We start from the raw sequence: 24,149 nt of genomic DNA, 5'->3' as shown, positions 1-24,149 counted from the left end.
CAGCAGGAAACTGGTCACTCAGAAGAGACAACTGCCCCTTCCAGGGGCTGTAAGCTGGGTGGGCTCTCAACAAGGGGCTGTGGATAAGGTGGGCCATATAACCTCATGGAATGCTTGTCTTTATTTATCAGCTATTTACGAAGGGCCAATAATTATGAACAAGATCATGTCTGGGCCTATGGGGATATAATTTGGCCCTAGAGGACCAGAGCCCCTTCTTCTCAGTCACATAAAGGCATTTCTTGCTACCTCTTATTGAAGCGAAGGGAGAGGTGGGTGTGGGGATCAGATTTCTTTTTATTGTTCCTTGGGCCCAGGGAGTCAGTTCTGGTCCTTGCTGGACGGCTCACCTGACCTCAAATGGCAACACCCACCTACAATGGAGGTTTAGGAGAATGCATTCTCTTACTAAAATGTTGATTAGCCTCACAGAACGGCTGAGCGATGAAGAACCAGAAATTGTGACTTCATCTGAGTCGACTCTGTCCCACTCCAGGGAAGATGGTCGACTTAGGCTCTCAGAAGGAGGGATTGCTACACTGAGAGCCCCATCTCTTGAATGCTCTCCTCAGTGTACTCCCCACCCCACCTCTCCCATTTCACCCCCTTACAGTTCCTTCCTTCACACCCTCATCCAGTGTACTCATCCCTTTCTCAGGAAACCCCACCTACTTCCCCCCATACATAACTGCCCTTCCTTGTTCCTCTCTTGGTGCTTTCTTGTAAATTCCAACATTTACAGCCTCCGCTGGTGCTGGGGTTCTCCTATGCCCAGTTTCGTTGGCTCTGAAAGACAAGGTTCCGTCTAGTGAGTGAAGGAGACATTGGTGGGGGATCAGATCCCAGTGCAGTTTCCCACCAGTGACAGCTGTGGGAGAGTTTTTTCATTCATTACCTAAAACACAAGCAACTGCAACCAAGTGAACTTTCATATTTCCCAGTGACGACACAATCTAGTTTTATTTGAAGAAATGATATTTTTCTCTATTAACCTGACTTTGACTAGCTCCTTGTTAACAGTAAACTTGGCATTATTTAGTTGGAGAATTAAAATTTTCTGGTGTCTAGTCTACACGATAAGAATCACCACAAGAACTATGAACAGGTCTGTCTTAACTACCCAGGACGGCTAGTGTCTACTTGGATAAGAACTTCCTGATCGTCAATCTCTCCACTGATAAAAAGAAGGATAGCTCCTGGCCTCAAGGAACTTCCAGTCAAGTGGAGCGGACAGTCTTACACTCAGATAAAACCAAAGAGTGAGGGGCCGATGAGAGATGGGTGGGAAAGGGAGGAAAGTTTCAAGAAGCAAGCGTGAGGCGGGGATTAGCTTGCGGCTAGGTTCCAAGTGGGAGCTCAGGTGTAAAGGAGGGCGGGGACCCTTTCAAACTGCAGCCATAGCTGTGTGCACACAGATGCCCCCACTGGAGTGGAGGTGTTCTCTCCGGGCAGGCACTGGGTCTTGTTTCCTCATCTGCAGGAAAGCCTGCCCGGCTTGCCCTCGCCACTGTGTGGGCTTGCCGTGAGATTCAGGGTTCAGGCCGGTGAAAACCAAGCCTGGGCACAGGTGGCGGTTCCTCTCAGGAGACTTTACTAGACATCCCCCGGGCACCCCCCCCCCCCGCCCCACTTCCTCTCACTCTTTCACTCCAGATACGCGTTTAGCTGCACCTTCTGGGTTCCTCCAGTTGGAGGGAACCCAGGAAGGAGATTTTAGCACTGTGCCTATTTCCCATGATATCACTTTACTTGATTCCCACTTCCACTCCATTATCAGGCAGCTTCACAATTCCTGAGACGAATGGTCCCCAAGCCTCCCCGAATCCCTCCTTGACGCTGTGCAGCATCTCCCTTTCCCAACTTCCGGCTACTCACCGCCAGACTGAAGCACCCTTCCGCCCCTGACGCCAAAAAAAAACCCCACAAAACACTCGATGCGCGCGCATGCGCATTAACCACGCAGTAGCCACCCTCCCCCCACCCCGGGGGGCGTGGGCGTGGCGGGTTGCTTGATTTCTCTAAGCCGCTTTTAAATTGGAACGTTTGCTGGGGCGTCCTGTGCTCAATTCTCGGTGGGTTAGGACCGTTGAGTTTCCTAATCAATTTCTGGGCTCCACGCAATCCTTTTTAACTTTTTGCTTGATATGCATCTGGAGACATTCGCGTCCGGGCTGCAAAGCTGGAGCCGATGGAGTGGATGGAGCAGGCAGACAGACCCTGGGCTTCTCAACGAGCAACGTCAGCTTAGCTATTCCACATCCGTCCTGGCTGCCTAGTCCTCTTTTTCTTCTTTCTTACTATAAGGGAAACTTGCCGCTCAGTAGCTTTGTTTCCAGTGGAAGTCGGTGTGCTTTGATACCCTCCGGGAGCATTTACAGGCGGGGGACACAGGTGGGCTGTTGGAATCCGTGTATTTACCTTCTAGAGGAATGCACTGGAGACACGCTGCACTAGAGAAGGGAAGCCAGGTCAGACTGGCTTTCCAGGCGCCCCTGTGTGCCCTCTCCGTTCCACCGATTCCCTTTCTTCTTCTACCCTGAAGGCCCTTGCTTTTGGCCTTGGCCAGACCATGGAAACTGACACTGCAAGTTGAATAGACCAGGCATTTATTTTCTGATAAATCAGGTCTCTGTCCTGCCTGCACCTTTTGGCCTGCTTTTGGTAAATGTTGCCAGCAGTGAATACAACGTGTGGGGTTCTGGCTAAACTTTCTGGAGGTGTCAATTGTAAATAGTGTTTCCTTACATTTGGGGCAGCACTTTGGAGTTTCCAAAACATGCTCCATGCAGTAATTGTCTCATTGGATTGCCTCAGCAGGCTGGGAGAAGATAGAGCAACTCACCCCTATTCTGCAGTGAAAAACCCTGAAGCTCAGGGAGGTAGAGTGACTTGGGCACAGTTGCAGGACTAGCAAGTACAATAGAAGAATAAGAAACCAGGACTTCTGATCCTTGGTCTAGAAACTTTCGGCAGTCACATAGTCTTTGGTTTGTTTTTTTTTTTTTAATCTTACTAATTACCCTGATAATCCTGTTGGATAAGAGAACAATTTGTTCATCCATGTCATGTTCTCTTGTTGCATAAAGGAAATGATAAGGGACAAGAGAGCTGATTTCTCAGCTGTACCCTTTAGAGCTCTACCACCTTGCTAATCACTCCCTTATCCTGGATACCAGTGATTTGCCGTCTTCCAAACGTGTGGGGAAAGTAGTAAAGGTGGAAGCCATTTAGCTGCCAAGCTAATGCCACAAAGATCATCATCAGACCAGGAACTGGGTTGGGCTCAGTAGCATCATTCCAGAGAGAGCACTGCTCCCCCAAGACGTGCTGCAGCATCAAGGCCTTAAGGATCAGGAACGTGGACAGCTCTCCAAACAGTTTTCAGCCAAGGCTATGCTACATTTCCTTCAGTAATCCCATGGCAGAAAACGCAGTGACCATCAGAGCTCTGGCTTTTTAATTAGGCTCTGTGATTTTTATTAAGGATAAGGTCTAGGGTGATTCAAGGGAAAACAGCAGAAAAGGGGGAAAAATCCTCTTAATTCTTGCCCATGCATTCATAATAGGTAAAGTCAAGAGGGAATAGAAGGCCATTCCTCCGGGGCTAGTTGACCTTAATTGTCTGTCCTCTGTTAGGTGCTTTTAGCCGAGAGATACAGAAGAGGAACAGTCTGACAGAAGTCATCACTGATGGCCACCTTCATTCAGTACTTCGGTCATTTACAAACATTCATTGAGTGCCCACTATGGCCCAGGCCCTGAGGATACCATGATGAGAGACACAATTTTGATGCTTGACTTTTTTTTTTATTTTATAAATTTATTTATTTATATTTTTGGCTGCGTTGAGTCTTCATTGCTGCATGCAGGCTTTAGTTGCAGTGAGCGGGGGCTACTCTGGGTTGCGGTGCGCAGGCTTCTCATTGTGGTGGCTTCTCTTGTTGTGGATCATGGGCTCCAGGCGAGCGGGCTTCAGTAGTTGTGGCACGTGGGCTTCAGTAGTTGTGGCACGTGGGCTCAGCAGTCGTGGCTCGCGGGCTCAGCAGTCATGGCTCGCGGGCTCTAGAGCACAGGCTCAGTAGTTGTGGTGCGCGGGCTTAGTTGCTCCGCGGCATGTGGGATCTTCCTGGACCAGGGCTCGAAACCGTGTCCCCTGCCTTGGCAGGTGGATTCTTAACCACTGCGCCACCCGGGAAGCCCGATGCTTGACTTTTTCCACTCAAACCTACCATAACTTATTCTATTTCCCTGTTGCTCTCACTTTTCTCCCAGTGCCCTTCCCAGCTGAGTTCTGATTCCTGGTCATTTGTGTCATTTTTGGCAAGACACTCCAGAGGATGTATTACTGGTACAGCAAAACCTCCCACTCCCATCTGTCCCAGTCCCCACTCTTCCAGGATGGGATAAGCCCTAAGTCCTCCTTCATGTACCGTATAGCCCTTTCATCTCCCCTTCTAGGGAAGATGCTTCCAGGTCAATGGTTGTGAACATGATATGAAATAAACTATAATCCTGATCTCCATAGAAGTTCCTTCTTCTGAATGCATTTACTTTAAAGCAATGTTCTGCAGGGAGCCCCCATGGTTTGTTACGCTTCTTTTTCCCTTTCTTCCTGGTTCCCTGGGGAACCACCGGCCCCTCTCTCACTAGCCCTGTGGTTTGAGTTGATATTCATCCTGCTTCTCCTTAGAGGGGAGAACCTTGTTTAGCCTGAGCCATTCCAATCAGAGTGAACCCAGAGAATTTGCCTGGGAATTCTGGAACACAGAATCTCTTTTCTTTGTGGAGCTTGGTGGTATGAAGTTGTGAGGCTCAGGATTGCCTCTGTCATGACGGATGAGCCTGGAATTTCCAGGGACCACTGTTGAAAGCCTGGGGATGGAGCCAAACAAGAGAAAGCAGAGAAGAAAAATGGGCCCAGGACATGGTGGTTAGGCCCTGAATGCAGCTGGGTCTGAACCAATTCTACCTCTGGGTTAATCTGTGAAGTGAACCAATTAACTCCACTACCCTCTTTGAAAACACTAATTTGAGTTTGGTTTTCTGTTCCTTACAAAAGATTGCCAACGAAGAACTACCCTTAGGCTAAGGCTTCCCAGATGGTGTGCCATGGTGCACCTGTGAGCTTGCTTATAGATATTACTTGAGCTTGATGGCCCTAGTCTTTGGGAGGGACTCAGGGCAGCCAGAGTGCCAGGGCTGGTCATCTCTAGAAGCAAGTAGCTTTGTCCATTTAGCCCAGTGAGACAACAAATGCAAAATTTTAATGTGCCCCATTATGGTGATTTTAAAATGTGTTCAAAAATTCTTTAACACTCCTCCATTCCAAAGGTAGAGCCTACTTCTCCTCTCCTTGAATGTGGACTGAACTTAGTGCCTTGCTTCTGAAAAATAGAATATGGCAGACAAGAGAGAGTATGACTTCTGAGGCTAGGTCATAAAAAGACACTGCCTTGCTTCTCTTGAACTGCTCATCAAAGGGGAAGTCAGCAAGCACTCATGCAGTAGGGGCTGAGGTCCACAAGCAGAAGAACTGAGGCCTCCCATCAATGACCAGCACCAACTTTCCAGTGTTATGAATGAGCCACCTTGGAATAGAATCCTCCAGCTTCAGTCAAGCCTTCAGATGATGGCAGCTTTGGCCAATATCTTGATTGCAACCTCATGCAAGACCTTAAGTCAGACTGCCCAACTAAACTAATCCTTATCCACAGGAACTGGCTGAGATATTGTTTATTGTTGTGTTAAGCTAATGAGTTTGGGGGCTATTTGTTATGCCTCAATAGATAACATTTATACCCAGAATGTGAAAAAGGTTGGGAAACACTGTGGACATACCCAGCATTCTGGAATATAATAGAACCTTTAGTTTTAGTTTTGTTGTTTTTTTCAAAATGATACTTAGTCAATAGCAGCTTTACAACATTTGAGATAACAGGCATTTAAAAATACATCCAAAGCAAAACAAAAGCTCCCTGTGTTTGAAAACATACTTGCAAACCACAATTACCAGTGACAGCTCTAAAAGTTTTTTGTTTTACAACTAATCTATTGTCATGGAAAGGACTCCTTACTGAATAGAATTACGGAGTTTAAGACAATGTGTGGCATGACAAACCCAAACAGGTCTATGCAGTATATTCATGTTTCACTTTCATGAGATTCTTAAGAGCTGGTGACAGTTGCACCCTTGACCTTGCTAAAGGAAAAGGGGCAAGAAGCTAATCAGAAGATTTCTCCCATAAACTTCCATTGCAGAGTTTTCCAAAGTAAAATCAAGAGGCCTACCATGGCATAGAGGTTTCTCCAATCTTCAGGATTCAAAAGACCTCATGTGCTTTACTCTTAGCAATGTTTGAAATGCTTCTTTCTTAACCCCGTATTTAGGATACATAATCAGAGGACCAATGCCCAAGTTCTTTGTTTATGCCGTTACTTACGGAAGTGCAGCAATGCCTCCACTTCATTTATAACTGTTACGTAAAGAACAACTAAACTATCTGGAATTGAGAAAAGAGCCAGGGTTAGCCTAGAAAGAGTATGAGCTACACCAGTGTTGACCAGTCCACACTTGCCAACTCCACCAGCTTCACTTCTAGGTAAGCCCGTGGGCTCTCAGTCAGAATTCTGTCTTCCTTACTCTAGACAGTATTCTTCCTACATTGGTTATCTATAGTCTGAGCCCACAGATCAGAGGCATCACGTTATAAAAGTTGGAAGCTTCTAGAGTTGTACCATCCAATACAGTAGCCACTAGCCACATGCGGCTGTTGAACACCTGAAATGTGGCTGGACTTAATTGAGATTAAGTGTAAAGTGTAAAATCTCTAAATATAAAACACATACATACAGATTTTGAAGACACAGTATGAAAAAAAGAATGTAAAATACCTCATTAATAATTTTTCATATTAATTACATGTTGAATTGATAATATTTTGTATATATTGGGTTAAATGAAATGTATTATTAAAATTACTGTCACCTGTTTCTTTTCCTGATTTTTTTTTTAATGTGCCTACTAGAAAATTTAAAATGACATATGTGGCTTGTATTATATTTCTACTGCACAGTGCTGGTCTAGAAGCAGGCCTACTCACACTCATTCATTCATTTAATTATTCAGCTTATGCTTATTAAATGTCTTCCGTGTGTTGAGTTCTGGGCTAGGGGATAGGAATGCAACAGTGAACACAGCCCTTGCACTTGTGAAGCAAGTGGTACCCACTGCAGTATAAGAGAGACTGAAATCAAAAGTGACAACACGTATCTAAAAGCAAGGGACATTTAATCCGGAATATTTTAGGTCATAGGATTATTAGGGCTTTTAGAGTTAAAAGCCAGGTCTACATTACGTACCACCTAAGGCTTATTGTTTGAAGGCAAAATATAATAGGTGTTGATAATAATGGCCACCCTGGAGTCACTCAGGAAAGGTTACCTTCCACAGGGCCTGTTCTAGTCTGCTGTGTATTATGGCTACACATACAGATGCTCTTCCTCTCTAAACTAAGAGGCTTTGACAATGTTGTTTGACCTTGGTCTCACCCAGTGTCTCCCACACAGAAGACACTAAACAACACATGGAATTAAAATATGTCATGCGTACTCATTTAAGAAAACAAACATATCATATACTTAGAAAGAGTTCTGCCCCAAATGCCTAAAAAACAAAAAGTTTGCCCCTTAAACTAGTAAGCTTTAGTAATTTAAAAACAAAACAAAACGGTCCTCTTTCAGAATATAAATTCATGCATACCTGATGGTGTAAACAAAAAGTTCTGGAATATCCAAATTAAATTCTCTCTCATGACCACCAAGATTAAATATTATATACGAGGTGTGACCCTGGATAGCACTGTTTGACCAAGGCCATGATCATGCACCTTTCTTCTTCTCTGAAATGCTTTACAAAAGAGTCATGAGTTGTCGAAATAAAAAACACGAGTTGCAAAGGGGAACATTTTGCTTGCAATTCTTATTACATTTTTAGTACCAGTCAAGGTAATCAGTCATACGAAAAAATATATAATTTAATTCTCAAATAATAACTTTGTTCATCTTCCTCCTAAAGTACACTGTCCAAAGAATCCTGAATATATTCTTTAGTTGATGTACACATGCTGACGGACAGCACAATGTTCAGAAATGAAAGTAGAAATATTATCCTTTTATAAAAATAAACTTGGTCCCAGAGAGGATGAGAAAAAGAGTGAGCAAGAGAGAGCATAAGAAAAAACGCAAAGCTTTAGAGGAGAATTGTTTCGATTTAAGGAACTGCAGCATCTGCAACTTCGGGCAGGTCGCTCAGAGTACCATGTATCTCCTAACTCAGTGCTTCGCATGTGCTCCTCTATAAATGCATGTTAAATTAACCACCTAATAGAACAATAAAGCAAAAATAACTATACAACAATTAGTCCACCGTTACCAAAAGGGTAACAAGTTCACAAATAATTAATCGATCCCCACATTTCCAGCCTTCATGATCTTCTGATTTCTAGAAAGGCCTCCCCTCACAGTTTTATTGGAAATGTTTTGTACTCCAGCAAGGTCACCCTCCTTTCCCATAAAGAGGGGAGAAGTTCACTCTGAATAGGTTGGTGGACAACTTGTCCATTTTCCCTTGGGCAATTTGGGTTTATCTAAATACAGGTTAAATTCAAATACAGGAGGGAGGAAGTCATCAGTTCCTGCCCACTCAGCAGGAGATGCTGTTTATGCTTTGTTTTGCACAATTATGCGAAAAAACATGGCTTAATAAATACACAGGCACCCCTGATTAACCATCCTCCACCACCTCCATCCCCCAAATGCCCCAGGATCTGCTCAGACCCCATTTGGGTGTAATTTCCATGGTCACTTGCATCCCAAAGCTTCCAGAGTGCTGTCTGGTCAAGGAGCATGTGGCATGTCCTGTGCGGCAAATGTCCTGTTTTAAGTTCCAGCGGGTCCTTCTCCAGGGTCACAGGGCCTCCAGTCTTCATGGGTGAAGATAGCTTTTCTTAGCTGCCCTGTGACAACTGGGTTTCACATTTCCTGAAACTAGATCTGTGGAAGGAGTCTCTGAAATTAAGGAGGGAGAGAGAACAGAAGTAAGAAACAACAGTTAGCCTTTTAAAGAGGAAAATCACTCGCTAGAAAAGCACATCAATCATGGAGTAAGTAAGTAAATACGGGAAAGTGCGGCCATGCCTTCGCGCTGTGCCGGAAGAAACACAGGCAGTAATTCGGCCCTGGAGAGACGGCTGGCAGAAGGCCGCATGGAGGGGCCCCGGAGAGGTCAAGGAGAAGGCGCAGGAGAAGCGGGATGCAAGCAGAGCAGATCACGCTTGGGTGGCTTCTCTGATTCCAGGGCCCGCTCCCACACCCAGAGGTTCTGCAGTTCTGATTGCTGGGCCTCAAGCGCTATCCTTTATCCTCTGGGAAGACGCCTCCCCTGCCCTCTTCTTACCTCTTATGACTGTCAACTCTGAATATCGGCTTGTAGAGTTCTGGAATTTTCCGCTCTATCATTGGCCTGAGGTTCTCTCTCAGCTTGTTGTAGTTCTTTTTGAGTTCCAGCTGGTACTCCCTCTGGTCTGCCGTGATGAGACGCTTGTTTTTCTCTACGGCTTCACCGCATCTGAGATGCAAATATCAGGGTGGGGAGAAAATGAGGTTGCATTTCATACGAGTTTGAAGTGCTTACGAATTTTATATATGTAACTCATTTAATCTTTACAAAAATTTATGAGGTCGGCTATTATCACCCTCACACCTCAGGTGAAGAAACTAAGGCACAGAAAGCTTAAGTAACTCGCTTCATGTCACAAAGTCAATAAGCTACAAAGCCAGCTCCAGTCTCTCCCATGCAGTATGGTATGTACTAAAGAAGAAAATCATGTTATTCAAACGTGATGAAGCCTTGCCTTTTATTTTATACTGTTCTATCCAAGGGAACTTACAAATCAACAAATCTTGAAGGGACAACATAATGGCTGAAACTTAGGTGACGTACAATGATTAGTAATGATTCTGTTTTCCTTCAGATGAATAGGATTCCCATGATCAACATGGTTTAAACTGTTTTCTTAATGGTGGTGCTAGATTTGGATTGTGTTATGGGGATACCCAGGCCTTGCTACCAAATCCTCCCTATTACCACTGAACACATACAGCTATGGGGCAGGGGGAAGCTACCTGGCCTAGGCAACATTAAACCTACGGCCATAGCTTCATGATGGAATCAGCCTGCTGTAGAAGAACGGCTTGATTTAACTCACCCTGGAAGCCAAAAGCAGGCCCTTAACTGGATTTTCACCTGTCTTTTAAGTTTGACATTAACTGAAGCAAACTGTAGGATACCAAAGGTTACATATCAAAGGTTTCAGGGAAGAGGTAGGAAGGGGAGGTATACAGCCTTTGAATCCTGAGAAATCTACATCACCCCTTATTATTTTTTTTATTGCCTCTTAACTAACAGTTATGAGCTACCACAATGTGTAAAATGAAATCAGTTTCTTCAAGGAGACTTCAAGGACCGGTTTTGTAACACTGGCAGACAAGAGACCTGCAAGAGCGAACTGCTAACTTGGGGATGGCTACTCTGCAAACTTTGGAAGAAGGAACTATACTCTCTGTGATCTTTGTTATCAGAAGACATAATAGCTATAGATATATATAGTGATTTTGTTTTTTAGTATAGTTTTTAGCACTTATTATCATTGGTGGATTTGTTTTTTGGTTTGGTTGCTCTCTTTGTTCTTTCTTTCTTTTTTTTATTACTTTAAATTTTTAAATATTTTTATATAGTGTTTTAAAAAGACAAATATATTAATAGGTGGAGCGAATTTTTGTAACTTTATATTTTAACAAATTTTATAACATAAAATTGTTTCATAGACATTTTCTGTATTTCTTCCTTCCACTTAGATTATATTCTCTAGATTTTCTTATGAAAGTTAAAATAACTTCCACTGTGTTATTTAAATCCATAAACTAAAGAGAGCCATGCATTATGTTTCCCTCCTAGAGAAGAGCCATATCTCTTGGGAAATGTACACAGGATCATATAACTACATTGCAAATAATTTTTAAAAAATGGTCCTATCTGTAACATTTTCATTAGGTCCACAAACAGCTGAACTGTGCAACTTTCACTCAGTGACACCACCATTCCAGACAGCCCCCTCCTTTGCTGCTCCCTTTGTTGATAAGTTCACTGAACACAAGCATTTTCTTACAGTCGATGTGCTGGGATTTTTCAGCAGAGTCCTACAGAAACCAGACTGATGGGGTCTAGAAAGGGTGGGAAGTCGTGCTTCCAGAACATGGTTCCTGGTTTTGCTGGGGGTAACTTTCATAGTCCTCTATCTAAGGTGTCTTTTCTACAGAGAGGGTGGTCATGCAGCCCTCCCCCTCTGCATCTCTTGCCCTCCCTTCTCTGTGATGCTCCTTCAGCACAGCTCACATATCAGTCCCTCAGTATGGCCAAAAAATTGCTAGTTGCTTCATCAACAACCATTCCCTCTCTTGCTTAGTAGCAGAACTACAGGTGGTATACCCACCTGGAAAATTACATTCCCTAGCCTCCCTTATAAATAGGGATGGCTGATGAGCTATAAGATGAAGTCACTAGGAAAGCTCTTTAAAGGGGTGTAGCCTTTTGCTCTTTCCTCATTTCTATTCCTGATACCTGCCTAGGATGTGGTTGTGATGGCCAGAGCCTTAGCAGCCATTTTGTGACTATGAGGATGGATCTACTATAACCAGGATAGCAGAGCAAAAGAATGGAAAGAGCCAGGGTCTCTGATGACTTTATGTGACCACCACACAGCTCTGGGATTCCTATCTCTGATCTTGTTTTATATGAGAGAAAAATAATTTCCTATCTAATTTAAGCCACTGTTAGTTCCATTCTGTTACTGCCAACTGAATGTACTTCCTAGAGAGAACAGGCTCTGGAGCTGGAGTGCTCACCTCTGAATCCTGCTTTGCTACTTATTGGCTTTGTGACATTAGACAAGTTACTTAAGCATTTCCATGCCTTAGTTTCTTCACCTGTGACATGATGGCGATAACAGCCTACCTCAAAAATTTTTATAAAGATTAAAGGAATTAAATATATAAAATGCTTAGAATAGTACTGGTACATAGCTAAAACCTAGAACACTTATTGTTATTATTATTATTGTTACTATTCCTGATAGACCCAGTCTGAGTGCAGAAACTATTTGTTCTATATAAGAATGATGATGGAATGTCAGAGATTTTATATTCCAGTCCCTTTTTTTTCATAGTTGATGAAACTAAGATGCAAAGAGATGAAGTGCCCTGTCCAGAGTCATACACCTTTGGGAACAGCAAAGGTGGATGTAAATCCAGGATCCTGTTGCTCCCAGGCTGATGTCTCATCAGCCCCACTGTGTGTTATGGTACAAACCTTACAGAGGCACACAAGTCATGGGCAGACAATGTCTATATTTAAATCAGGTTAAGTCTGTTTCCTCTGTAAATCAATCTGATTTCTACTTGCCCCATAACGTTATATTCATCAGTCACTTCATATGTGCCAAGTCCTGTTCTAAGCTCTCCGAATTGACTCTTTTGATACTAACTTTAAGAGGTAGTTACTATTTTATTCCCATTTTACAGTTGGGGAAACTAAGGTTGGGTAACTAGCCCAAGGTCACACAGCTAGTTAAGGCAGAGTAGATATTATTTATTTATTTACGTATTGTTTTATCTCTGGCTGTGTTGGGTCTTCGTTGCTGCACATGGGCTTTCTCTAGTTGCAGCGAGCGGGGGCTACTCTTTGTTGCGGTGCATGGGCTTCTCATTGTGGTGCCTTCCCTTGTTGCGGAGCACAGGTTCTAGGTGCATGGGCTTCAGTAGTTGTGGCACGCGGGCTCAGTAGTTGTGGCACGCGGGCTCAGTTGCTCTGTGGCATGTGGGATCTTCCCGGACCAGGGATCAAACCCGTGTCCCCTGTAGTGGCAGGTGGACTCCTAACTACTGTGCCACCAGGGAAGTCCCAGAGTGAATATTTGAAGCCAGGCAACTGGGCCCGAGAGCCCACACTCATAACCCCAACACCACAAATGCTGCCTAGGAAAGACCCTGACCCTTCCAGCTAGAATCCAGGCATACAGCCTTGGTCTCAAGTTGGAACTATTCTCTCTGGAGTCCCAATTTGTAGTATTCTGCCTTTCTCATCTTCTTCCTGGTAACACTTTAGCAAGTCTCCACCTAAGGTCCAGTGAAAAAACACAGCTGCTGGAGTGAGAGGAGAGATACCGGAGAAACTGAGGGATTGGCTCCCCACCTCCTCCCGTGACTGGAGTGATATATATGCTCCAGGCCCTTTAAGTTAAGGAAGGATTATTTGGGGGCAGGGTACCAAAGGAACATCTGGCCTTTCCACAGGAAGAGCTGCAGTGGATGTGAGGGTCCCCTGGTCAGAGCCACCTCGGCTGGCACCTCCCAGTGGCTTTCTCCAGCGCTGTCCCCTGCATTTCCTCCCTCCCAGCCCGACCTCTACCAAACCCCAGATCCCAAGGGCAGCTGGTCTCAATGGAAGGCTAGCCTAATTCCTGGTTCTGCCACTTACTTGCTGTGTGACCTTGGGCTAATCGTGGTCTCCTTCACCTGCACTTCCTTCATCTATAAAGTGGGTTTATGAGGATGAAATGGTGTCGGGCGTGTGAGGACCTGGCCGAGCGGCTACGGGAGGAGTGCTGTGCAGGCGGCGTGGCCTGCCTCTCTTGGAGCGCAGCGTGGGGAGACAGCCCAACAGGAGCACTGTCCTGGGTGCCCCCGCGGCTGCTGGTGGGGAGGCGCCTGAGGCTGAAGGAGCAGGGCACCACGGGGGCAGGGAGCGCACCCCAGGGCAGACAGGAGCAGCCGCGGCTGCATCCTCCGGCTGTCCCCCTGAGCCCCCTCTACCTCCCTTGGCTGGGCGGCCCCAGAGGGGCCGGCGTGGCTGCCTCCCTCGGGGAAGTCACAGTGGCCCTGCTTCCTCCTCCTAAGGGGGCAAGATTGGGACTACGGGCTTGGGAAGGTGTCCAGTCTCGAGTCTGACACCTGGAAGCAGGTTCTGAGGACATGCTGAACACCCCAGAACCCAGGCGGGGGGTGGGGTCCGCCTAGATCAGACTCTAGGCTAGTCTCTAGGGCCTGACTCACATTACGCTGTCTTCCGCCTCCTTGGGCCCTGGGCTTCTGTCCTGAGGAGTTACAGAGGCCTGTGGTTCCGACGATCGCACACTATTCTCGAATTCACAGTCAGCCCAGACACCCTCCCACGCAGTGCCCTGGCCCTGAAGTGAGAGCCCCGTCAAGCCCTGAGGACCGAGACCTTGTTCAAGAGAACCGGGGGTGGAGACGCGCTAAGAGAGGAGGACAGGATAGCACTGTAATGGAAATGGATTTTTTCTCTTGAGAATGGTTGCAGAAGGGATGGGAGGGGGAAGCCACGTGCACGTGTGTGTGTGTGTGTGTGTGTATGTGCTGCTCCACTTGGCTCTCAGTTTTCCACCCAGCCTCCTAGGCCCACTAAGACAGGTCTCTGTGACCTGGAAAAGGGACAGAAGTCCTTCATACGTCCCTGCTATGGACCTGCTCCCGAGCAACCTCTCGTAATGTTTCAGGCTTCGTTTTCCCACCAAATACTCAGATCGCTTTTCACCTACTGCTTCTGTTTCCACCCACGCTACACACAGTTGGTTTTCCTTAGGCCACTTTGGCAAATTCCCTCTCCTTCCTCTTCACAGATCTTAACTCCCGTTAAGACTCTATGACCATTTATGCGGTGGAACTCTACTGATGTATCTGAAACTGTGTCCCTTAAAGGCAACCTGGGCCTGGTGCCATTGAGTCCTGCTATCTTTTCTTTAAATATAAAAATGAATTTAAAAATCACTTAGTCTTTATAGGAATGAGAAAGTTCACGTGTTATGGACTGAAGGTTTGTGTTCCCCCCAAAATTCACATGTGACCTCCATGTGATGGGATTTGGAGGTGGGGCCTTTAGGAAGAATGAAGCTTTAAATTAGGCCATGAGAGTGGGACCCACATGATGGGATTAGTGCCCTTGTAGAAACAGACCAGAGAGCTGTCTTCTTCGTCTCTCTACCATGTGAAGATACAGTGAGAAGTGGCCATTTACAAGCCAGCAAGAGGGTTCTCCCTAGGAACTGAATCTGCTGGCACTTTAATCTTGGACTTCCCAGCCTCCAGCACAGCGAGAAATAAATGTCTGTTATTCAGCTACTCAGTCTGTGGTATTTTGCTATAGTGGCCCAAGCTGACTAAGACAGAAATGTAAGAGGAAAATTTAAAACCACAGACTGGCACAGATTGCAGTGTTTAAAATGGTCTGGGTGCTCTGGGGAGCAGAGGAGGGAAACAGTATGTTGTACCTCTCCATCGTGGCTTCTGAAACCCTGAGATGTTTCAGAAGGGGATCCAGGCCCCAACTTGGCAACCATCTGAAGAGCCGCAGGACTGGCTGCATCAGGTATCAGCGGCAGCAGGTCAGCCTGCCAGGTTCCTTATGGCTTCATCCAGGCCCGCTACAGCTGAGTCACACAGGCCACTGCCCAGGGGCAGGACCCAGCTACAGTGTACCCAGCAAGCGTACATTTCCGTTATTAGCAATCAGCCTTGGAAGGCTCACTTATGTTCACCTTGGAAACCTGGGCTCATCGACCTACAGCCCAAGTCTGCTGAGAAGCTGGAGCTCACTCAAGGCAAAACCGGGAACGGTTTCACCCCCAAACATTTTCCACTCCTGCATCATATCTGCTGATAGCAGGTTCCGGGGAGAAAACACACAGGTGCAAACAACTTGACCAAACAATTCCTCTATTCATTACAAAGCTGTGACTTGCTGATTGGACTTGAGAAGCAATTAAGCAATGGAGGAAAGGAAGGTTTCCTCACCTACTACTTGTACTGAGGGTATGAGTTACAGATCATCACATTTACCCTTGTAAATATACAGTTTGATTAGTTTTAGTAGATTAATACAGTTATGCAACCTTCACCACAATCTCACCCACTACCTTTGATGCATGTGAAATAAAGTGGAATGAAAGTCACTGTACTTTGACTTTGACAATGAAGTACTGAGCAGAAGTATTGTTTTGCCTGTAGCCTTGTCTCATTTGTACTGGAACTTCATCTTTGCACACAGGTAGCAGGGTGCCTGGCACAAAGTATGGGCTCAATAAGTGTTTGCTGAATGAATGAACTGGCATCTATAGTTGTTCAAAGGTGTTAATAGTAATGGCACATTTCCTCTTGTGAAGGGAGGAAAGGGGAGGAAAAAGGGTGAGTGACAGGAGGCAGGACCTGACGCATGAAGCCCTCGGGGAGGGGGCAGGGAGGAGAAAATGTGAGATGGCGGCAATCAAGCAACCTCTACAGCCTTGCAGCCTCTGCTCAAAGATCGGTCCCATCCAGCAGCTTCAGCAGCACCTGGGAGCTTGTTAGAAATGCAGAGTCTCAGGCCCACCCCAGAACTACTGAATCAGAATCTGCATTTTGACAAGATCCCCAGGTCATTTGTTTTGCACAGTGAAGTTTGAGAAGCGCTGACAGATATTCTTGTGGCATTCCTAGAACAGGGCGGCAACCCACCCAGCAGGGGGAAGGTAGAACTACAGCCTAGTTTCCCATAGGAATCATTGGAAGGGTTGGAGAACAACGTTGTAAATGGTGAATTTGATTTTGGAAATCCAACATTTTTGCAAGTCATCTGGGGAGAAAGATAACTGCACCATCAAAAGTCTAACAATACATGACTTTGTTAAAGGATCATCCCTAAGAAAATCCATTTCCTTTTGTGTATCTTGCCTGAGACTAGTTTTACTCAGCTCTGGTTTTCTTTGTAGTCACTTGTCCTGGAGCTGGAAGCTAATTAGAAAATGCATGTTCGTTAGGGATTTTATAAGGACACTTTAACTAAAAAATCACTTCTCTTAGCAAGCTTCCTTTTACATCTATATTCTATTCAGAGCCCCATTTATCAATAGTGCTGTCTTCCCAGGCTCCCCTCCCTGTGCTGGCATGCACACAGAATGCACTGCTCTTGCCAGCTCAGAGGAGCCCAGACGTATCAAGGACACCCCTGCCTCTGTGTCTTGTGCTCCTGTTGGTCCCTTTCCCAGTAATGCCTCTGTCTTCCCGCTGCCCCCTTCCTACCACCTACATACTCAAGACAAGGTTTAAGTGATGTTTTCCCACAAAGCTTTCCCTAGCCACTCCAGACTGCAACTGACTGTTCCTTTCTGAACTCTGTAGCCCTATATTTTGTGTACTCTCCGCAGTTCTTAGAACATGCTGCATTCCTTTGTTATTTAGCCAGGTAAAAGTCCTATTGTCAGGAGCAGAGGAATACCCAGCTCCTGTATTCCTACAACTACTATCATACCTGGGTCCTAGTGTGTGCTCATTAAACATTTCACAGGTCCTTGCAGAGGTCCAGAGAGGCCCGGGCCACTGCCACCTTCATGGGCCTTTCACAATAACTTCACTTTATATGAAGATACGTGGAAAGTAAATTGATCTTTAAAATTTTTTTTTTTAAAACATTCCTTTTTTTTTTTTTAAATTTTTATTTATTTATTTATTTATTTATTTTTGGCTGTGTTAGGTCTTCATTTCTGTGCTAGGGCTTTCTCTCTAGTTGTGGCAATCGGGGGCCACTCTTCATCGCGGTGCGCGGGCCTCTCACTGTCGCGGCCTCTCTTGTTGCGGAGCACAGGCTCCAGACGCGCAGGCTCAGTAGTTGTGGCTCACGGGCCCAGTTGCTCTGCGGCATGTGGGATCCTCCCAGACCAGGGCTCGAACCCGTGTCCCCTGCATTGGCAGGCAGATTCTCAACCACTGTGCCACCAGGGAAGCCCTGATCTTTAAAAATTCCCCCAATATTTTTCTAGCCTTTTGTTTTATGAAAATGCACTCTTTACTGAAGAATATCTAGATTTTGCGTAATGTCAAAATTGTTATGAAATACAGGAAACAATTCAAATACAAAACATTAATAAATATAATTTCTGTCTGTGCATGTGTATGTATGTGCATATGTATAGTGTGCACGCACACAGACACACACACACACACACACACACACCCCTATTACTAAGCAGCTGAGATTCACTGTAGGACAAAGAATGTCTCCTTTATACGTAGCAAATTTACATACGTCTCACCAAAGCCTGTGAAGGAGGAGAACCTCACCTGACACTAGCATTCTGGTGGGTTTTCACTGAACTTAGCAAACTTTAACTTTTAGCCTCCTTTATCCCCATCTGCCAAGTGAAGATATTCCTATATTTTATATGCTGCTCTAAGATTCTGGGTGAAAAGAAATATTAGTACATGTATTTCTGATGTCCTTCTCTCTTATGGGTGAGGTGCCATCCACATCCTTCATCATCATTCCTTTTAGGGCCACAGGAGTCCCAGTATACCTGTCTGCATTGCAGCAGCTTGCAAGACCTTGTCCCAAGATTCACTTCCTATCCAGCCTGAACAGGCTGCTCTTGGAGCCAGCTCTACTGAAGAATTCAGGAGCGGAGATGATGCCTGTCTGCCAGTGGGAATTGCCATAGAGACGATTGATACCTTTGTAAAATTCTAGTTTTAGAATCTCGCCTCTATCTCTCAATTTGAGGCAGTGTCTTTTACATTTATAAAAATAAGTTATTGCATGATATGGGAAATTACAAAGACTGCCAATGCCAAGAACCTCTCAGGCTCTAATTCACCAGTGGAATATCAGCACGTCGAAGGAAGTATGCGCTACCTGGATTCAGAAGACCTGGTTTGAACTCAGCTCTGCTACTAACTTGCTGTGTAACCTTAAGTAAAATCATTTCCCGTCTCTGAACCTCCATTTCCTCTTTTGTAAAATGAAGATTTATTTTGCAATGTGAGATGATAAATATGAAAGCACCATACAGTTTGTTAGTTACTAGTGCAAGTAGTGTTGTTCTGTGCAGGCTTCTCAAACTTGAGCGTGCATCCGAATCCCCCGGAGGACTTGTTAAGATATAGGTTGCTGGGTCCCACCTCTGGAGAGTCTTACTCAGTAGGTCTGATCGGTATCTGAGAATTTTCCTCTCTAGCAAATTTCTCAAGTGAAGCTGAAGCTGCTGGCCTGGGGACCACACTTTGAAAACCACTGCTCTACTAAAATCCCAGCCATTTCCCCTCTTACCGCATTATGAATTCTTTAAAGCATAATCTCAACTTGTTGTGATGTCGATAGAGTTTTGGGTCAGCTGGAATTTCAGCCAAAAACACTTGGGCTACTTCCAGTGGTCCCTGATGGGAAAAGTGAAAAACATTACTGATGTTGGAAAGAAAGTGAAATTACTTGGGAGGAAATGTTGGGAGTGAGGTCGTAGTTTGAACATTTAATCTTGTTAGTTTGACCGAAACAAAAAATCAAGGAAGGTCTTGAACTTCTCAGGGAAATGCTGATTCCTTAGGAGGAGTTCGCAGCTTTAGGAGAATATTCAAAAGTATAAATGTATTTCCTTAATCAAATACTACTAATTACAGATTTTCCTTCATATAGAAAGGTAATATACTACATCAAAGGGTATGTGATTAGAGTTGCTTTTCCAAAAATAGAGATTGTCTTGATCCAGCCATTCATATTCATTTGTCTAGTTGCCCTAGTGGCAAGCACCATTTTGCGTAATTGCTGGCTTGAGTCAGAGATATGCATAGTACATGTGTAATCTATGGTTGTGGGCTTATAAAGTCTTCCATTTTCATTAAAAGATTGCGACTTACAAAAGCAAAAGCTTCCTAATATTTTCTGATCATGGAAATGTAACAAATACTATTTCTGTCCCCTTGATATTATGTGGACAGAGAATTTTTGCTGGGGAGTCCAGTTGTGCCGAGTGAGGAAAGGGTCACGGCACTCATTGAGTTTTTGCGTGTGGAGGTGTGCAGATCTGGTTCTGAAATTAAGGAACCACACTGGACAGAGAGAACTAAGCTAGTACACCCTCCATCTGAGGCCGGATTAGCTCCGTGCTGAGATCGGAGTTAGAATTCTAATGGATCTGAGAAGATCCAGTCTGTTTTGAAGTGGCCCAAGAAGCCGGTTCCAGGTCACTCCTGCTTAGCAACGCTCCTGGCACACTGGTTTCATCTGGTGACTGACCCAGGGGTTCAATGTCCTAGACCCTTTCCCTTCTCTCCTACAGGCCTTCTCAGATTTATCTCAAGCCTTGCAACAACTCTGCCTAAATTGGGCATGACTAAGCACTCCATCTGGATCATATTGCCAGGACTGGCCCCAACTTCTCCAAAAAATGGTACTCCTTAGACACGGTCCACTCATCTCTAGGATTCCTTGTCTACCTTGGGTTGTTACGTGAAGCAGAAGGGACCTCCTCAAGCGTTCAGTCTAAGTTTAGGAACATCATTTGTATGTTGATCAGACTCCTCATCGACCTCAAGAAAGGAGGGTGCAGACATATAGTAACAAAAGTCAAAATAACAAGAACCAGAGGAGTTGCCACCAGCTGGTTTTGCTTACCTGATTGACAGTAGCTCCGACGGAGCCTTGCAGCACCATCTGAAGCATCTTGGCATCAGGAGGTTCCTGGTTAATGGCAACTGCTAACTGCAGGGTCTTCTTCTTCATATCTTCAATGGCAACTTCGATTGGTGTCAAAACAAACTGAACGTAAGACATAAATGTAGGAAAGTCATTGTCAGGTCTTATAAGCCATAGACAAACCTGGAGCTATGACAAAGAGGACACCTGGGTTTGAAGCAGCAGCTAAGAAGGCTTTCAGAGAAATTTAGAATAATCAGGACAGGTTAAGAGGAAGGAAGAGCCTAACATTTCTTGAGTACTTATTATGTTCCAGGAACTTTACACGCATTTATGATGTACTTCTTTAAACAACTTCCTATTCTCTCCACCTTGCAATCAAAGAGGGATTTGTAAGGTTAAGTAAGTGACACAGGTCGTAGGTGGGGAGGTCAGATTTTGACCACAATAATGTCTACATTCAAAATCCATGTTTTTTTCTACACTGTTAGATTTCCTTTCCTGTTGTTTAAGAAGTTGCTTGACTTATAATTGGGAAAGCTATTAGAAGCACAGCATTCAAGATTTTCTTCTCCACCATAACACAAGATTTTGGCATCACGTGTGCCTTTTCTAACTCACCCTGAAGGTGAATTCTTAGTAAACAATTCTCTTAAGGGTCAATCTGCTAGTTGCTAAATTCTATTGGCTTGGAGTATGACCTTTTCTGAATTTTATTGATGGAGTCACGTCCCCTCCAAATTCAAGTATTTAATTCCTAAACCCCAGTACCTCGGAATGTGACTTTATTTGAGACAGGGTCTTTAAAGAGGTAACCAAGTTCAAAGGAGGTCATTAGGATGGGCCCTCATCCAATATGACCTATATGTCCCTATAAGAAGAGGAAATCTGGACATAGGGACATGCACAGAGGGAAGATGATGTGAAGAAACACAGGGAGAAGGCAGCCATCTACAAGCCAAGGAAAGAGGTCCGGAATAGATCCTTCCCTCACGTCTTTCAGAAGGAACCAACCCTGCCAACATCTTGATTTTTGACTTCTGGCCTCTGGAACTATAAAACAAGAAATTTCTGTTGTTTAAGCCACCCAGTCTGTGGTACTTGGTTATAACAGCTCTAACAAACTAACACACTGAGGTTCTTAGGGAACTACAAATGGCCCAGAAAAATTGTGAGGACTCTTACTGGGACCATGAATTTATTTCTGTGCTGTGCCGACACGTCCTAGTGCTCAAAAGTCTAAAACAGTAAGAAATACAGCAGATGCCTTCTAAACAAACCTTCTCTTAGCTGAGTCATCAGTTCTGGCTTCCTTTGCCCTCTGTGAAAACCACTCTCTGATGTGATTGCTGAACACTTGAGCTGGTGGGTGGCTCTCCAGTAACCTCAGTCCCTGTGCTCCTTCCAAGGAGGTGTGTATTCACCACAACTCATCAGTGTTTGTTCACCAACTTGCTTATGCCTGTTACACTTGTTATTTTAATGACCTAATCTAATTCAGTAATGCATAAACTGGTGAACTATGGCTGTGGAAAGAAGAAGAGTTGTTTCTATGAAAACCAAGCTAATGCTTGGGCAAGATGTCATGAAAGCAAGTTGCTATAAAAGATTCCTGTCTTATTAGGTGTGCACAAGACAACGGTAAAAGGCTAGGGGGAAAAAAAATCATAAAAATCCAGAAGCATTCTGCTCTTATATTATTTAACAAGGATCTTTAAGCTCTCACTCTGCTTTACAGAAACCAAAACTGAACATCGTGGACATTGCATATGGGTGGACATTGCATATGGTTTATACAAGAAAGACAGTGCTGAATCGTGATCAGCCAACCCTAAATCACAGACAAGGCTGTGGCTCTACACAAAATGAATGACAAATAAGTGCACATGTGTATGTTTTAAAGTAAAAGAAAATATTTACAGTATGTCTAATTTTGAGCAGTTCTGTAGCTTGAGACATTTTCTTGATCAGTGTCATTACAATGAATTTGAAGACTTCTGCTACACATGGAACCAGAAAAAAGAAAGAGGTCTTCCCTGTATCAACATTTAGATAAGGAAACAGAATGAAGCTAAGTGTCTTGTGCAATGTCACAGGAGGATGCTGGGGCTAGAAGACAACTGGTCTCCTGTCTGACTGGCATGGTGCCCTCTTCCAGCTCAACACCAGCTCCTTGGGGCTGCTCACTTGCTGTTCCTGCCTCTGACGATTAACAACAGAACGCTGCCTGAATCACATGTAAGCTTTTAAATATATAAAAATCTAATATAAAATATTGTAAACTTTTATATTTCATGTAAATTTACCATTAAAATATAAAGACATAGTATTATAATTGTGTACATATATGTATGTTAAAGATATAACTTTAAAATAGAAAATACTTACATATAAAGTGTGCTATAAAACATGTAGCTGCCTAAATGGGATTCCCTGGCACCATGAGAGTGAGAGGATAACCACCATAATAATATTTCAAAGGCATCTCTTTTTAGATTTTCACTCGAGTCTGCCATGAAGGAGCATGAAGGAGGTTTGTGTGTCATCCTGGGAGGTGACCCAGGCCCACTCACTCAGTGGTGGCCTGTGTCCAGAGCCCATGCCCTCCAGTGCCTTTACCTCCTCCTTCTGGATGACCCTGATCCTGGTCTTGATGTAGGGGAAGGCGTGCATGGTGGTCAGGACAGTGTTCCGCCGGTACTGCTCGTGCAGCTCTCCCCGAGGCCGGCCCTCCAGGGTGAAGGGGGTGGTGTACATAAACCTCCGCAGATCGAAATTCTTCTCAAAGTAGGTTAGCCTGTCTTTCATCTCATACTCATCAAAGTAGGGCTCCACAAAAGTGATCTGGATGTAGGCCTGAAAGGGGGGGAAAGGCAAGGGGTGAGCTGGTCTGCAGACTACTGCCCAGGATGCGCTGGGGGGCACGCGGAACACAGAGTGGCAGCACCACCCCTCTGCGCTCACAAAAGCCACGGAAGCTGAGAGCATCGGGCGAGACATCAGCCATCGGCGATCCTTCCTCTCCACGCCAGGGATATGAGAGACAGGACTGGGCGAAGGGACGGGAGTGTGCCCGTGGGAAGTCAGGTCCACAAGCTGCCCCTCCTAGCAGTGTTGCTGATCCAACTGAAACTTGGCATGAGAGTTTGCCAACTGCTATTCAGAAGAAGCAAAACTTTCCTTTTCAGAAAACTATGACCACTGCATGTTTATTAGAATGGCCAAACTAAAGAAAACTGACAATACCAAGGGCTGAGAAGGATGGGGAGCGGCTGGAGTGTTCATACACTGATGGTGGGAATGCACCATGGTGCAGCCACCTTAGGAAACAGGTGGCAGTTTCTTATATAGTTACATTATACTGACCATACGACCCAGCAATCCCAATCCGGGGCATGTGCCCAATAGAAATGAAAACTTGTGTTTACACTAAACCCTGTACACAAATGTCTATAGCAGCATTATTCATAATAGACAAAAAATAGGAACAACCCAAATGCCCCTCAAGTGGGGAATGGATAAACAAACGGTGGTACATCCCTACAACAGAATACTACTCAGCAATAAAAAGGAATGAACC

General features: G+C 44.8%; 1 protein-coding gene across 1 annotated transcript in view; it reads right to left on the bottom strand.

The window, feature by feature from the left end:
- Positions 1–6,957: 6,957 nt before the first annotated feature.
- The window catches only part of DOCK8 (dedicator of cytokinesis 8), a 220,983-nt gene continuing 203,791 nt past the window's right edge, over positions 6,958–24,149 (bottom strand). Inside the window, exons 44-48 of the mRNA XM_068551869.1 lie at positions 23,189–23,425; positions 20,549–20,692; positions 19,208–19,314; positions 9,455–9,625; positions 6,958–9,066 (exon numbers count right to left, since the gene is read on the bottom strand). Of these exons, the coding sequence (XP_068407970.1) occupies positions 9,006–9,066; positions 9,455–9,625; positions 19,208–19,314; positions 20,549–20,692; positions 23,189–23,425 (720 nt within the window). The 3' untranslated portion in view covers positions 6,958–9,005. The remainder of the gene's footprint in view (positions 9,067–9,454; positions 9,626–19,207; positions 19,315–20,548; positions 20,693–23,188; positions 23,426–24,149) is intronic.

Source organism: Eschrichtius robustus, chromosome 10, assembly GCF_028021215.1.
Source record: "Eschrichtius robustus isolate mEscRob2 chromosome 10, mEscRob2.pri, whole genome shotgun sequence".
Lineage (NCBI taxonomy): Eukaryota > Metazoa > Chordata > Mammalia > Artiodactyla > Eschrichtiidae > Eschrichtius > Eschrichtius robustus.
This window is presented reverse-complemented; position numbering and strand designations above follow the sequence as displayed.